Genomic DNA, 12,951 nt, shown 5'->3' with positions numbered 1-12,951 from the left:
CAGAATCAAAGATCGGAAATGCTGTGTTCCGTATTAAAAAATAAACTGAATTCTGATATCAAGAAGTTCTCTGATCTTGACATCCAGTATATTGCAAAGGAAACAGAAGGTTTTGTTGCTAGAGATTTTACTATGCTGGTTGATCGTGCCATCCATGCCTATATTTCTAACCGGAATGTGTATGAAAATGGAGGTATGTTGACAACAAAATCTCTGTATCAGTTTTACTTCTGTTATCCAGCACCTGTGGAAAAACAAAGAAATAAAAAACCGGTTTTTGTATTTCTTACTTAGAATGTATTTAAATGTTATTGTTATTATGAGGATTTTTTTTTTATTGATAGGCTATATGTGTTCTTTTTTGTTCAGTGGTTTTTATCCTTCTTTCTTTAAAGCAGAATTGAATCTGTCAACTGCGGATTTCCAGAAAGCTTTACAAGATTTTACTCCATCAGCTCTTAGAAATGTCAACCTCCATAAACCTAAGGACATTGGCTGGGACAAAATTGGTGGCTTAAAAGATGTACAGCAAATACTCATGGATACTATCATGTTACCTGCCAAGGTACCCGCTTCTTTTAAGCCAGTTACTTCAGTTCTGTACATGCTGTTATTATAGGAAAATGGACTTTCAAGGTGCAACATGGTATTTTACAGAAAGAAGACTGGTATAATTTCAAGCTACTTCTGTAGCTTCCCAATCTTCAACAGCCTTGAGCTACTGGAAAACTTTCTTCTTTCTCTTCCCTGTCCCAAATTCTAGAGAGAGTGCTTTTTTTCGTGTATTTTTCCCAGGATAAAATGTTGCTCTAGAATGATGCAGTGTTGCATCTTCTGCCAGGCATATTCTTAACATCATCCTTTGCTCTACCCTTTGCAGGGCTTGTGATTAGGCTCTCTAAAGATAACCTTTCCAACTGTCTTCAACTGTCTTTTGGTAGAGGAGTGCACTTTTTTGGATGGACACCAATCTATCAATTCTGCCTTACACCACTCTGAGCTTTCTGCCTTGCTTAGAGCTTCCAGCATTGAGATGAGCCATCCATTTCAGTCTTCAGAGAAATGCCTGAACAGTTTTCTTTATGATAGGCAGCATTTTTACTCCATAGTTACATACTTTGATCGTATCAGTCAGTGATCTAAAGAGGAATTCAGAAGTACCAGTCTGGACGTTCTGCTCTGGTACATCCCTATTCTGTCCTGTTACCTCTTGGCAGAAAATGCCAGTATTTATATTTTAAGTTCCCATGAAGCCTAGGAACCCACTTCAGCCCCAAGGAAAGAAACAACAGTCCCGATCAGCTCTTGTGTTAATAACATGAATAAAAGAAATTAATGGTGTTCTCTAGAGACATAAGTTAGTGACATTACAGCACACTGCAGAATAATCACTTATTGTAGAACACGTCTCGGTGACCTTCTTTTCCAGTATCCAGAATTATTTTCAAACCTGCCAATACGACAGAGATCAGGAATTTTGCTATATGGAGCACCTGGGACAGGAAAAACACTGTTAGCCGGAGTAGTTGCTCGAGAGAGTGGAATGAATTTCATCGGCATCAAGGTAACAAGCTGTTGAATGACCGATTTGATTTATTTTATTAACTAAATAGAATAACTCAGCATAACAGCTCTGGGTATGTGCATGTGAAGGCAAAATGCCAAACTAAGAAACTCACATTTAAAGTGTAGTATGTCTCTCGATATCCAAGTAGTTGTATTTTGGAGCTTCACAGTATTATCATGGAGACTTTTTTTGTGTAACTATTTATTAGGCAGAATTATATACAAATTTGTTAGATATTCTTAGTTTCCCAATTGTAATAAAAAGATCCTGTTTTTTGGCTTCACGGGACAATTTGGGCAATGTGTTTTAAATATATTTTTTAAAAAAAAACAATGTAAATCCCTGTCTTGTGATAACGTAACACTTTTTCTGTTACAGTAAAAAAGTGAAATTGATTACTTGAGAATTAGTTGGAATGATTCAAAGCTGCTTTGGCTCATATAGCAACCTCTGCTCTCCCGTGCTAAGATTCCACTCCCTTGGTTACAATAACATTCATTCTAGTGTGTAAAACCTATGCTGATAATGAATTACACGTTGAAACTAAGAAACATATAACGAATGTTCTCCTTTTCCCATTTTTTAGGGACCAGAGTTGCTCAGCAAATATATTGGAGCAAGTGAGCAAGCAGTCAGAGATATCTTTAACAGGTTGGCTCTGTAAAGATTTGTAATGTTATCAGTTTCAGTTCAAGGTACAAGAAATAACATTGTTGTCCCAGGAAATACATGGCCTTAGATCACAGACACTGGATCTGAAATAGTCAGTCGTGCTGAACCAGATGTTCAAGTCTTAGCAAACTCAACTTGACTTTTTTTCTTTTTTTCTGTTCTTCTTATCTTTTTTTTCCCTTTTTATTTTTTTTTTCCAAAGGAACAGAGCATTTCCTTTCAGACCAGGAGTGTGCTTTTGAAGCCGGTCTGCCAGTTGTCTTAATTTACAGTGCTTTGGCTCACAAGACAGAGCTATCTCGGAGACTGTCCTGAATTCCTTTCAGATGAACCCAGGAGCCCTCCTAACATGCTCTAACCATTAATAAGCAGTACATAGGACCAGACTAGACTTAGTGTTAGGGTCCTCAGCGCCAGCTGTACTTTACAGATCTGCTCCTACTGGGCCTCTCTGCTTGCTAATAGAAACATACCCTGTATATCATTTGCATTTTGTGTGGTTTATAGTGTAGGCTGTCTTTGTTAGATGTACTTTAGCCAAGACCTCATCTGCAGTGATGTGATTTTAAAGTTTCCATGTATACTAACACAACAACTGCATAATTCAGAAAGGAAACGGTGACTATGAAGCATATCATAAAAATGAACAGTGTTGCATGGGAATCCTCCTAGATTAGAATATCTGGTTTCTGCAGAAAGCAGATTTCCAGTCCTCTGTCTTAGTACATGTCTGGCTGATGTTCTTTTCCAGTATCTACAATTATTTCCAAACCAAAAAGAAATTGCCTGTAATATTTCTAAGTAGTTTTCCTTGTGACCCAAACTTAAGCAGCGTTTAAGTATTGCGTTTTCTTCTAGAGCTCAGGCAGCTAAGCCTTGTATTGTTTTCTTCGATGAATTTGATTCTATTGCTCCTCGCCGAGGTCATGACAACACAGGAGTTACAGACCGAGTGGTTAATCAGCTGCTGACTCAATTAGATGGTGTAGAAGGCTTACAAGGTAATAATTCATCTGTATGCCCTCTTTTTAGGCAAGAGGTTAGCAGATATTAACGGTATTTTTCTGTGGTTTTCAAAGGGGTTTATGTGCTTGCTGCTACCAGTCGCCCAGATTTGATTGATCCTGCTTTGTTAAGGCCAGGTCGACTGGATAAGTGCCTGTACTGTCCACCTCCTGATCAGGCAAGGAAACAAAGTGCTTCACATTAAAGGTGGAAGGTTGGGGGCTGTAATTAAAGCAATGGGCTTTATTCTCCTTTTCCTTGTATTTTGTGTCATTACTGAACCTGAACAAGGTGGACTTGATCATGTAGCTCCAGTTATACAGACAGTATAAATCCAATGATTTTTAGTGGCACGTGCCAATGGGTTGGTATAAAACTAGGGCAAGACGAGGATGTTTACCACAATCCTCAGGACCACATGATGTCCCTGCAGATATAGCAAATTAAATAAATAAATAAAGGAGGTAGTTCTTTCTGCACTAGTCTGCAGAAAGAACATAGATATAGGATATGGTGAAGAGCAGTGTTTACCATCTTCTGCTTCCTAGCATGAATTTTGAACCCAGTGGATCTGGTCTTGAGCCCAGTGGATCTGGTCTTTGCTTGAAGTTATAAACCGTAACCATTCTGAGCTGATCTCTGGATTTCAGAGCAGTTTGATTCATATCATGCCCTTCTTACCCACGTTTAATTTGGAGTGTAGTAAGCTTACTTGAAGCCAGATATGTGCAGTGTCTCTCTGTTCATTTTCAGGTTATTTGACAAGTGTAACAAATACCACATAATTTCATTCTGAAACATATATGAAGAAAATAATCCCATGCACTAAGGACGTAGATACATTCTAACACTTCTCAGTTTTTTTCACCTCTGTTTTAGAGCATTGTCATTCAAGTGAACAGAAGTGTTTTCCACTTTAGCCATATGTCTCTTTTTAAAGGAAATATAAGCAGAGTTCAGTTTTTATGTCCTGTATAAAAATCCCATGTATTAACTGTATAACTAGAGACATGTATTTCTCTGCACATACTGTTTGCTAGTATTTCTCTTAAACACTTAAAGAATATGTAACAAAATTTATGCCTATATTTTAAAGATTGATTACTTTATAGTATCCCCTATGTGTACTATTAAGAGGGTAGTATCTCTTTTAAAATATATTCAGTCAGATGGGAAGCCGCTTGTGAGGGACAGAGTCAAAGCACTGTCTAGCACTCAGGAGGAAGAGAAAAACAGGTTCTATAGAATAACCTTTACTGACTTTTTTTTTTCCCCCCTCCCATCTTATAGACTTCACGTTACGAAATCCTAAAAGCTCTCAGTCATTCTCTGTCTTTGGCAAATGATGTAGACTTTCAGTATTTGGCAGCAAAAACGGAATACTTCACAGGGGCTGACCTAAAAGCCTTATTGTACAACGCCCAATTAGAGGCCATACATGCTAGTTTGGGTTCAGGCTTACCACAGGTAAGTAAAACTGATATAAAAGATGTCTCCATTCTTTTAGTTTTGACATTGATATGTTTGAAAGGATTGATTTTTACCCATAGCTTTTTAGCAGAATTACCTTTTAGTAAGATTTTCTTTTCCTGTATTTCTATAGAGAGGATTAAAATCTTACTATATGTTTGCAGATTGATGCGAGTATAGTGTCAAAAAATAGTTTAAATGCTTCTGAAATATGCTTTTTATCATTTTATGAATAGTATTTAATGTAAAATAGATTTATTTTAGCTAAATCTGTCATTGTTGCAAGAATGATTGACAAGGCCGATCCCTACATCACTTTTTGTATGATAATACCTCAAGGATCAATAGGAAGGATGGCCTTCAAAGTTTTTTTTAGGAACAGCCAGCTAACTCAATTTTGAGGTGACATGTTTTGAGGGGTAGAGAAGGGGGGAGATCAGTGGGTTTTATGGAGTTGTTCCAGCAGACTGAGTGTGAACTGAAGTCAGGAGAGAAGTGGAGGGAGATTGGTGGTATCTTACAAGGCCTGCTCTGGCTTGTCTCCCAGGCACCAGCTAATACCCCTGCTTCTGAGGTACAGAATCCCACCTTTAGCTCATACCTTTCTTGTGAGCAACAGGCTCCTTTCCTTTTCCTCTCTTCAGCCACCACCCCTCACGTGGTCAATACCCGTCTTTGGTACTAACTGGGAAGGGGCCAGGCATCGCTTCCACTAGTCAGGGGGTCAAAGGGAAGGATTGGGCCAGTCTCTCAGCTTCTTTTTGTCTCTGCTCTTGCCAAGGGATGTGGCTCTGAGGATGCACCTCTTAGTGCTAAGAGGCATCTCCAGCATATCTCCCCTAACCGTCCCTCTACTGTAGCATCAGCACAAGGATAATATGAAGTTAAGAGATGGGAATAGACTATTAAAGGTAGGACAGTTCATCTTTCAGGCACAGGCAAAGAGGGTAGTTCAGTGTGTCTAATCTGTCCTTATACTGCTACCAGTTCTTGTGTGCCTCCATATGACGTTTGTTCCAAATGCTGTATTGCTGACTTAAGTAACTAGTTGTAGTTTCCATATCAGCACTTGAAATGTGTTGGCCATGACTAAAGGTATGTACAGCAATTAAGTGCTGTAAAAGTAGACTTATCACGGTCTCCTAGACCACTTTACACAGGATGCTACATTACTTCGGAGGGAATGGTCCAGCCTCAAGTGATATGGTTCTGCAACAGAAAACATACATGAAATTTCTTGATGCTTGCTGTTACTTAATGAGTGAGACAGTTCACAGCAAATAAATACAGCCTTAAGATTATCTCCTTGAATTATTGTTCTACTTTGAAGACAGTAAGTTCTGCTTAGAGATAGTAGATTTTCTCAGCAAAATATTTGGAAATGTCTTCTCAGAGAAGGAAGGATTGCTGGAATCAACTGCAAAATAGATATTTTCATTTGGGTTATATATGAAATATGTTAAGCTATTTCACAATGCAATTAGTTAAGAGTTAACACCTCTAATGTTCTCTTCTTACTCTGTCACAGGATTTTGGTTCTAGTTCTGACAGTGATGTCAGTCTCTCTTCCATGGTTTTCCTAAATCACAGCAGTGGCTCAGATGATTCAGTGACAGATGGAGAAGTAGGGCTAGAGCAATCTCTGATTTCTCTAGACATGTCTGAGTTGCTTCATGAAGATTCGAGGTCCAACATGTATCGTCTTTATTTTGGAAGCTCTTATGAATCAGAGCTAGGAAATGGAACTCCTTCAGAACTGGTAAATTCATCTCTTTATCTAACGTGCAGTTATTTCAAAACTTTTGTGGTAGGAAATAAAATATCTTGAATTTTCTAAGTGCTGTAGTATCAGTTGTGAAGCAGAGAAGCTGAAGGAGGCAAGTGGTATGAATTTATAAATACAGTTATGTCTGCTTTGTCCTTCAAATTGTCTTCATTCTATACCTTGTGGCCTAAGGTAGGGATGAAGAGGACAGGATGTTCTCTAACAAAATATATGGACTGCTCTACAACCGTTCAGGACTGTTGCATTAAAATCCAAAATAGTTTGCTTGATTACTTCATAATTGATTTGCTTGATTACTTCATAATAAGTAACTATCGCCTTACTAAATCTTATTGTCTGATATAATGGCTTGTTCCCTTCCAAAGCTTATTACTAAAACAGTTTGTTTTGATTTTTTTTTTTTTTTGGATTAAAAAGTTGTATTACTGAGCAGTCACTATTTAGTTCTCTAGGTCATAATATTAAGAATAAACAAGAATCCTTCAGTATCTAGTAGACTGTGCGTTAATCGGATAATCTGTGACCAAAAGGTTGTGTCAACAACACCAAAAAAGTCTTGGCTTCCATTGTTGCTCTTAAGAAGCACAATTTCTGTTGTGGAATTACATTGCCCAGAAACCAGCACGTTCTGCGGCTGGTCTGGAGATGGGTGCGTGCTGGCTGGCTAGGCAGCACCCGCATCGTGATCAGCTAGTCTCTCCTGGCTGCCAGGTAAGCTGAATGGAATACGCTACCTGTGGGCTCCTGACAGTAAACGGGTGGTAACTTCAGAGCTTGCATGTGATGCACGGGACATATGTTTTGAAGATCTGTTTTAGAACTTTAATTAGTTACAAGTAGTTATCAAGGATGTTAGAATCCTGTTTTCAAAACTGGCTTGCATGGATTGTTAAAGCCAAAAATAACTTATCTCGACACTGGAAAACTAACTGCTGACTGCTAAGTCTTGGAAGGTGCTTTTGTATGTTTTATTTTGCATTACTGATGATCGTGAACAAAGTTCTTCAGCAAGGTTGCAGAGACTTTGATCTGTTAAAACTGTTGAACTTGAAAGTTGCGTATTTCATCAAGTGCACAGAGAATTTGCAGGTAATGAATATTTAAATTATGAGTCATTCCAAAGCTAACTACATAAACTTTTCTAGATTGCAGAATCATTGATTTTTCATATGGTAATAAAAGAACAGACTTAATAGACCTTTATTCTTTTTGAGATAGGCCATTGCAAAAATATCTGATTTTTTTTTTTTTCCCAAAGATGGAAAAATTTATTTTCCCAAATACCTTGGTAAATTAACCTAAAACTTGCCTCAAAAAACTAACTTGCCTCAAAAAGATAAGTATATGGCATATTTTTAAGAGAACATACTCTGGTGGGAGCAAGCTTATACTGAATTAAGTTTGTATACAAAGTGAACCAAATCTGGAGTGCTCTTTTGGAGTTGCTCTTTTGGATCCATAATGAGTTCATGTATTTCTCTGTGTTGTCAATTTAGAGCTCTTTGTGTTTGTCTGGACCAAACTCCATAACTCATGATTTAACCAGCGCTAGTCAAAGAGACACAGCATCATCACAGCCTTCAATGCTTAGAACAGCTTCTCAAGAAGGCTTCCGGGAAAATAGCCAGGAGCAAGTAGAGCAGCTGAGGACAGAAATCAATGCTGTCAAAGCCAATTACAGAAGCAAGAATGGAGTAAGGCAATATTTTTCATATTTAATCTTAATACTTTTCTGTTGTTTTCCCACATTTCTTGATATCTTATTTCTGCAGAAACCTCAAAGAAAACATAATAATAGCAAAGATAATTGATACCTAGTCTGAGGAAATAAGCCAGATGTTAACGTTCATGTAGTTTAAAAAAAAATATTATTTCTGTATTCTTAATACTAGGAGGGGGAAGCTATGATTGTATATATAATACATTTTACTATACACATAATGGAAAAGTTCCGAAGTTACTGCTATTCATGTCGCTGTCTTTTTTTTCTCTTGGTAATCTTTTTGTTTTCTGTTGATGGGTCTGTTTTCAAGGAGGATAGCACACTTAATCAGTCGGTGCTCACAAAGAACGCTCTAGTTATTACCCAGTCCCATCTGATAACTGCACTTGAGGGCATAAGACCATCCATTAGTCAAGATGACTGGAAGAGTTTTACTGAGCTGTAAGTATAAAAATGTTTAGTAATTGTGGATTCAGCAGAGATTAGGTCATTTCCCATTTCTTACTCATTAGGCTGGGAATAGCAGAGAATAGCTTTTGATGGCAATTTTTTTTTCCTCCAGATGGCCTTTTTTTTTTTTTTCCTCTAGAAATACTAAGTTAAATACTGGGAAGGGAAGAATATTTCACCAACACATTGTATTTTATTGTTTTTGTCAATGTAGTATCCTTATCACAGAGCAGCACACAATTGCATTGTTATGAGCTATTCCAGTACAAGGTGTGTGTGGAGTGGGTCCTATCCCAAACTGCACTTAGGCTAAATAGACGAGAGATAAGCAGGAGGGCACAAGGAAACAATCACAGAATATTCCTGATCCTGCTGACTGCTCTATAAAGTTAAGCTATACCTTCATTTAGACTATTTTGTGTTAATACTCTCTATATAAAAATAAACTAGGAGTTGATTTCCAAGGTTGCTAGGGGAAGATGCACATTTTTCTCAAAGGCACAGTAGATCTTTAAGAATGAAAATAACTGTCTCATGCATGAGACAGAAGTTAATGAGGAGAAATTCAGGGTAGCAACAGACTTAGCTTATGTCGTAGCTGTTGTCAGTACTCTCTGTAGTAGCTTAAAATAACTTTAATTTAGTCTAAGTATTCATATGAATACTTAATTGTTCTTTTGAGGATCAGTGTTCTTGTTTGGTGCTTATATGGTATTTGTCTCCTGTGTACTCAAGTTCCAATACTGCTTGTTGTAGCTTTTGAGAATGTTCCTTTCACCCACAAGGTTCTCACACTTCCCTCCGAAAGGCTTAAAGATGAGGGAAATTGCACTTGTCTTCCCCAGCTTCTGTGACTTCAGATTATGAAATCTGCAATGGCTAGTGTGCTGACTATGTGGCCTTCTCGTTATTGTGTTAGTTAAATAGATTTAGCTTCACGAGATTATTGTAATTTTTTTGAGTTGATTCTTTAAGTCTTAATGCCAGGTCCTGCCTGCTCTGATAGTGTAGTAGTCCCTGGGTGTTTCAAATCGCTGTTTTTGGACTCTCAGCAGTGGACATTGTAGTACTGTATTTGAGAAAAGACACGTTGTTTTTGAGTCCTCAGTACACGTTCCCCAAAAATACAAAAGTAATCTGCAAAAGCGTGGACATGTGTTACTGAAAAGGAGAACATGTGCCTCCTTAGATTCCAGAATGATGACTGGAGTGAAAAAGTTGGAAGCTGCCGTCAGGATGTCCTGTGATCTCACCACCTTGTTCTTCGGACAGGAAGACTGTTAAAGAGTTGATTTCCTCAGCTGATAAGTAGGTTTTACAGTAGGGGAAAGAAGGAAGGGACTGGAAAGGAGGAGAATTAGACATGCTTCCCAGGAGTCTATACCACCAGGTCCTCTCCATCCTACTCCCTCCCCACCTCCCCCCAAAAATAACAGAGCAGAAAACTCTCTGGATTAAATTAGTGAATGAAAACTTAAGGTTTTTATCCTCAATGATCATCTGGTGTGAGAAGACCTGCAGTCTTCCTTTCAGTGAGACTATGCGGTTCTCTGTTGCATTAATGTGTGTCTGAAGAGGCCTTTGCAAACAAAGGTGTTTCATAATAAGCTGCTAATATCTTTTTGTGTTTCCAGGTATGATCATTTTCAGAATCCCAAGAAAAGGAAAGGACAAGTTGGTTCAATATTCAGACCAGGACAAAAAGTGACACTAGCATAGTAACTCTTAATACGCTTGTAATAGCGAACCTGTAACTGGAAATGTTAAATGTGAGCCTGATATTCGATTAAGTAGATCAGATTATTTATATTCATGTTGATTTATTAATGCAGCAATTGAAGATAAGTTTATTTTAAATGCTGTAAACTTATTTCACATTTTATTTTGAAGAAAATTCCTTCCTACAGATTGATTAAATTTCTTGAGACAACATTGGCTATGCTATGTCTAGTTGTTTATCTTGCAAAATTTTAAAGTTTGATTTTTTTATCAATATGCAATTGCCAGAAACTAATAATGATTTCCCATCCCTGTTTATTTCCTCACATCAAATGCATATCTTCTTCAAATGTTTTCCAAATCTATAAAGCAAACTTATCAAAACTCTATCTTTACAAGTTGCATAGCATTTATATGTTCTGTCTAAAAAATAAATAAATAAAAATAATTTAAAAATGACTGCATCTTGTCTTCTGCCACTATTTATTATACAAAAGAATATCCTAGTTGTTGTGAGATGCAGCTAACCTTCCTATCCCTGTCACTTATTTTGGAGGCTGTTCAAGCGCACCTCTGTTTGGAAACGCTCCAATGTTTATCTTATTCACAACTACTTTGTATACATTTTACAAATACCGGTATGGGAGAGGAGCAGGGGGAGTTGGTTGGTTGTTTTTACTTATCTTCTTCCCTGGTACGTACCTCCCTGAGGTAATTAGGTTAACATTCATTTCTCTCTCTCTCCCTCTTTCTTTAAGTCTTCTTTCATAGCAGTCACTGCTGCCTTTTCACACCTGTATTGCTTTGGGCCACTGGGTGTTATTACCCTTTCTGTGATCAGTTAATACAGTCAGTTTTCCCTCTGACCATTACTTCAGTTGTATTAGTAGTAGGCTTCCTCAAACCTCTTTTAAATGTTTTGTTATGTAGTCCCACTATAAATATGCTCCAGTTCCTTATTTCATTGTTTTAAATATATATCAGCAATTACAAGAACGTATTATAATATTAAGCGTATGATTATAGTGTTTACTGCTCTTCACACTTAGAATCATTTAAAATAGCATACTATATTTCAATACCAAAAATTATATTGTAAAGGTAAGAAGAGAAGTATGTCTGTGTTAGGCCACGCACAGAGGTCCTGTCAGCACTCAATCTGCCCTCTTCCTTTCTCCATGCAGGGAATTTCACCAGTGTGCTGAACTAAGTCAGGTATGTGTGCATAACCTTGACTGATGCCTTGGGTAATATCATGTGATCCATGAAAGGAGGTCGCTATATATAACCAGTTGTTGTTAGGTAATCTTCAGTGATACTTCTGAATTACATTACTATCACTTTTTAAAAGACGCACAGTACTTAAATGAAACATATCTAAGCTCTAATAGAGTTGCATAATTCCAGTATACAGGGAGCATAAGATCTGTAGCTAAATGGACGATAATTCCCTTCTGTACAAGTGTTGTGTGGGAAACATCTGTTGGTCAATGGAGACTTTTTCACAATGGCAGGTAGTAAGAGGTGTGCCAGAAGTGAAAAGGGGCAATAAGGAAGTTTATATTTTTATATGATATAAAGCAGTGAGGATATCTGCTGCAGTGGATCATGAAAATACCCCAAGCAGTCTGTGGATATCTAGCTTGAGCCTTTTGGCTGCTCTGCTTTCCACGAAGCCTCCTCCATCTCATCAAGGAAAAAGGAAAAAATGGGGTGCAGTGGTGGTTACACTGTCATAAAATAATTCAACCAGCTATATGGTCAACAAAAAAGTACATAATGATGGAACAGAGTTCTAGTGGAACTAGACTGAAACCGTGGACTAATTTGAAGTGAGTCAGTCACCCAGGATGGCTTCTAATACCTCCCTACTAATCTCGTCTCTCATTTCTGGCTCCCTGAAGTGTTACAGAATTCAGTGTTTCTGTGTATTTGTTACCAAGAGTGCAAGAAGTTGATAACCTAGGGTCGCTTTTTCTTTTCTCTTGTCTGTTGTCGCTGACATAGTCAGCTGTCACTGACCTTTCCTCAGTTGCCAACCAGTCTTTCCTCGAAGTTGAGGGACTTCTGAAGAAATGAGTGATAAATATAGATGTGAACACTTATCTTGCTTCTAACATGGAAGGGATTCTATCACTTAATATAGTATAATAGAGGAATAATAGCAGAATATAAAATTAGTAGGAACTTTATTTCCAGTATCTTCCCATAATTTTTCTTTAAAAGTGTTTAGGCAGCTTTAAATGTAAACGCTATTTATGTTTGGGGCTATCTACTTACTGCTAAGCAGCTGGTAAATCTTTCAAATACCAACTTGCAAAAATAGACCTATTATTGAATGATCCAAAGTTACAGGTTGAATCTTTTGATGGCTACTGACAAAAAGCCGAAAACATGGCTTCACGGCGTTCTAAAGTATTTGTTTTGAAAGCAAGGTGTTGAAAGCAAGTTTCTGCCAAACGATGACATAAATAGGGCCAATTCTGCCAAACGCTGATTTAATCAGTGCAATTAACTGTACTGAAAAGCTCAGGTGTCTGAATATTGAGGGGATTTGGT

General features: G+C 37.6%; 1 protein-coding gene across 5 annotated transcripts in view; it reads left to right on the top strand.

Annotated features, from left to right (window-relative positions):
* Positions 1 to 10,851, top strand: part of PEX1 (peroxisomal biogenesis factor 1) — a 28,607-nt gene extending 17,756 nt beyond the window's left edge. The window contains exons 14-24 of one of the 5 annotated variants that reach the window (XM_068934824.1): positions 4 to 193; positions 399 to 565; positions 1,430 to 1,564; positions 2,154 to 2,218; positions 3,098 to 3,240; positions 3,319 to 3,422; positions 4,535 to 4,711; positions 6,243 to 6,473; positions 7,997 to 8,194; positions 8,534 to 8,664; positions 10,308 to 10,851. In XM_068934824.1, the coding sequence (XP_068790925.1) occupies positions 4 to 193; positions 399 to 565; positions 1,430 to 1,564; positions 2,154 to 2,218; positions 3,098 to 3,240; positions 3,319 to 3,422; positions 4,535 to 4,711; positions 6,243 to 6,473; positions 7,997 to 8,194; positions 8,534 to 8,664; positions 10,308 to 10,392 (1,626 nt within the window). In that variant the 3' untranslated portion in view covers positions 10,393 to 10,851. Of the gene's footprint in view, positions 1 to 3; positions 194 to 395; positions 566 to 1,429; positions 1,565 to 2,153; positions 2,219 to 3,097; positions 3,241 to 3,318; positions 3,423 to 4,534; positions 4,712 to 5,495; positions 5,678 to 6,242; positions 6,474 to 7,996; positions 8,195 to 8,533; positions 8,665 to 9,862 lie in introns of those variants that run through there. The other 4 variants (XM_068934826.1, XM_068934823.1, XM_068934825.1 and 1 more) reach the window with 4 other exon arrangements.
* Positions 10,852 to 12,951: the final 2,100 nt, after the last annotated feature.

This window comes from Struthio camelus, chromosome 2, assembly GCF_040807025.1.
Source record: "Struthio camelus isolate bStrCam1 chromosome 2, bStrCam1.hap1, whole genome shotgun sequence".
Taxonomy (NCBI): domain Eukaryota; kingdom Metazoa; phylum Chordata; class Aves; order Struthioniformes; family Struthionidae; genus Struthio; species Struthio camelus.
This window is presented reverse-complemented; position numbering and strand designations above follow the sequence as displayed.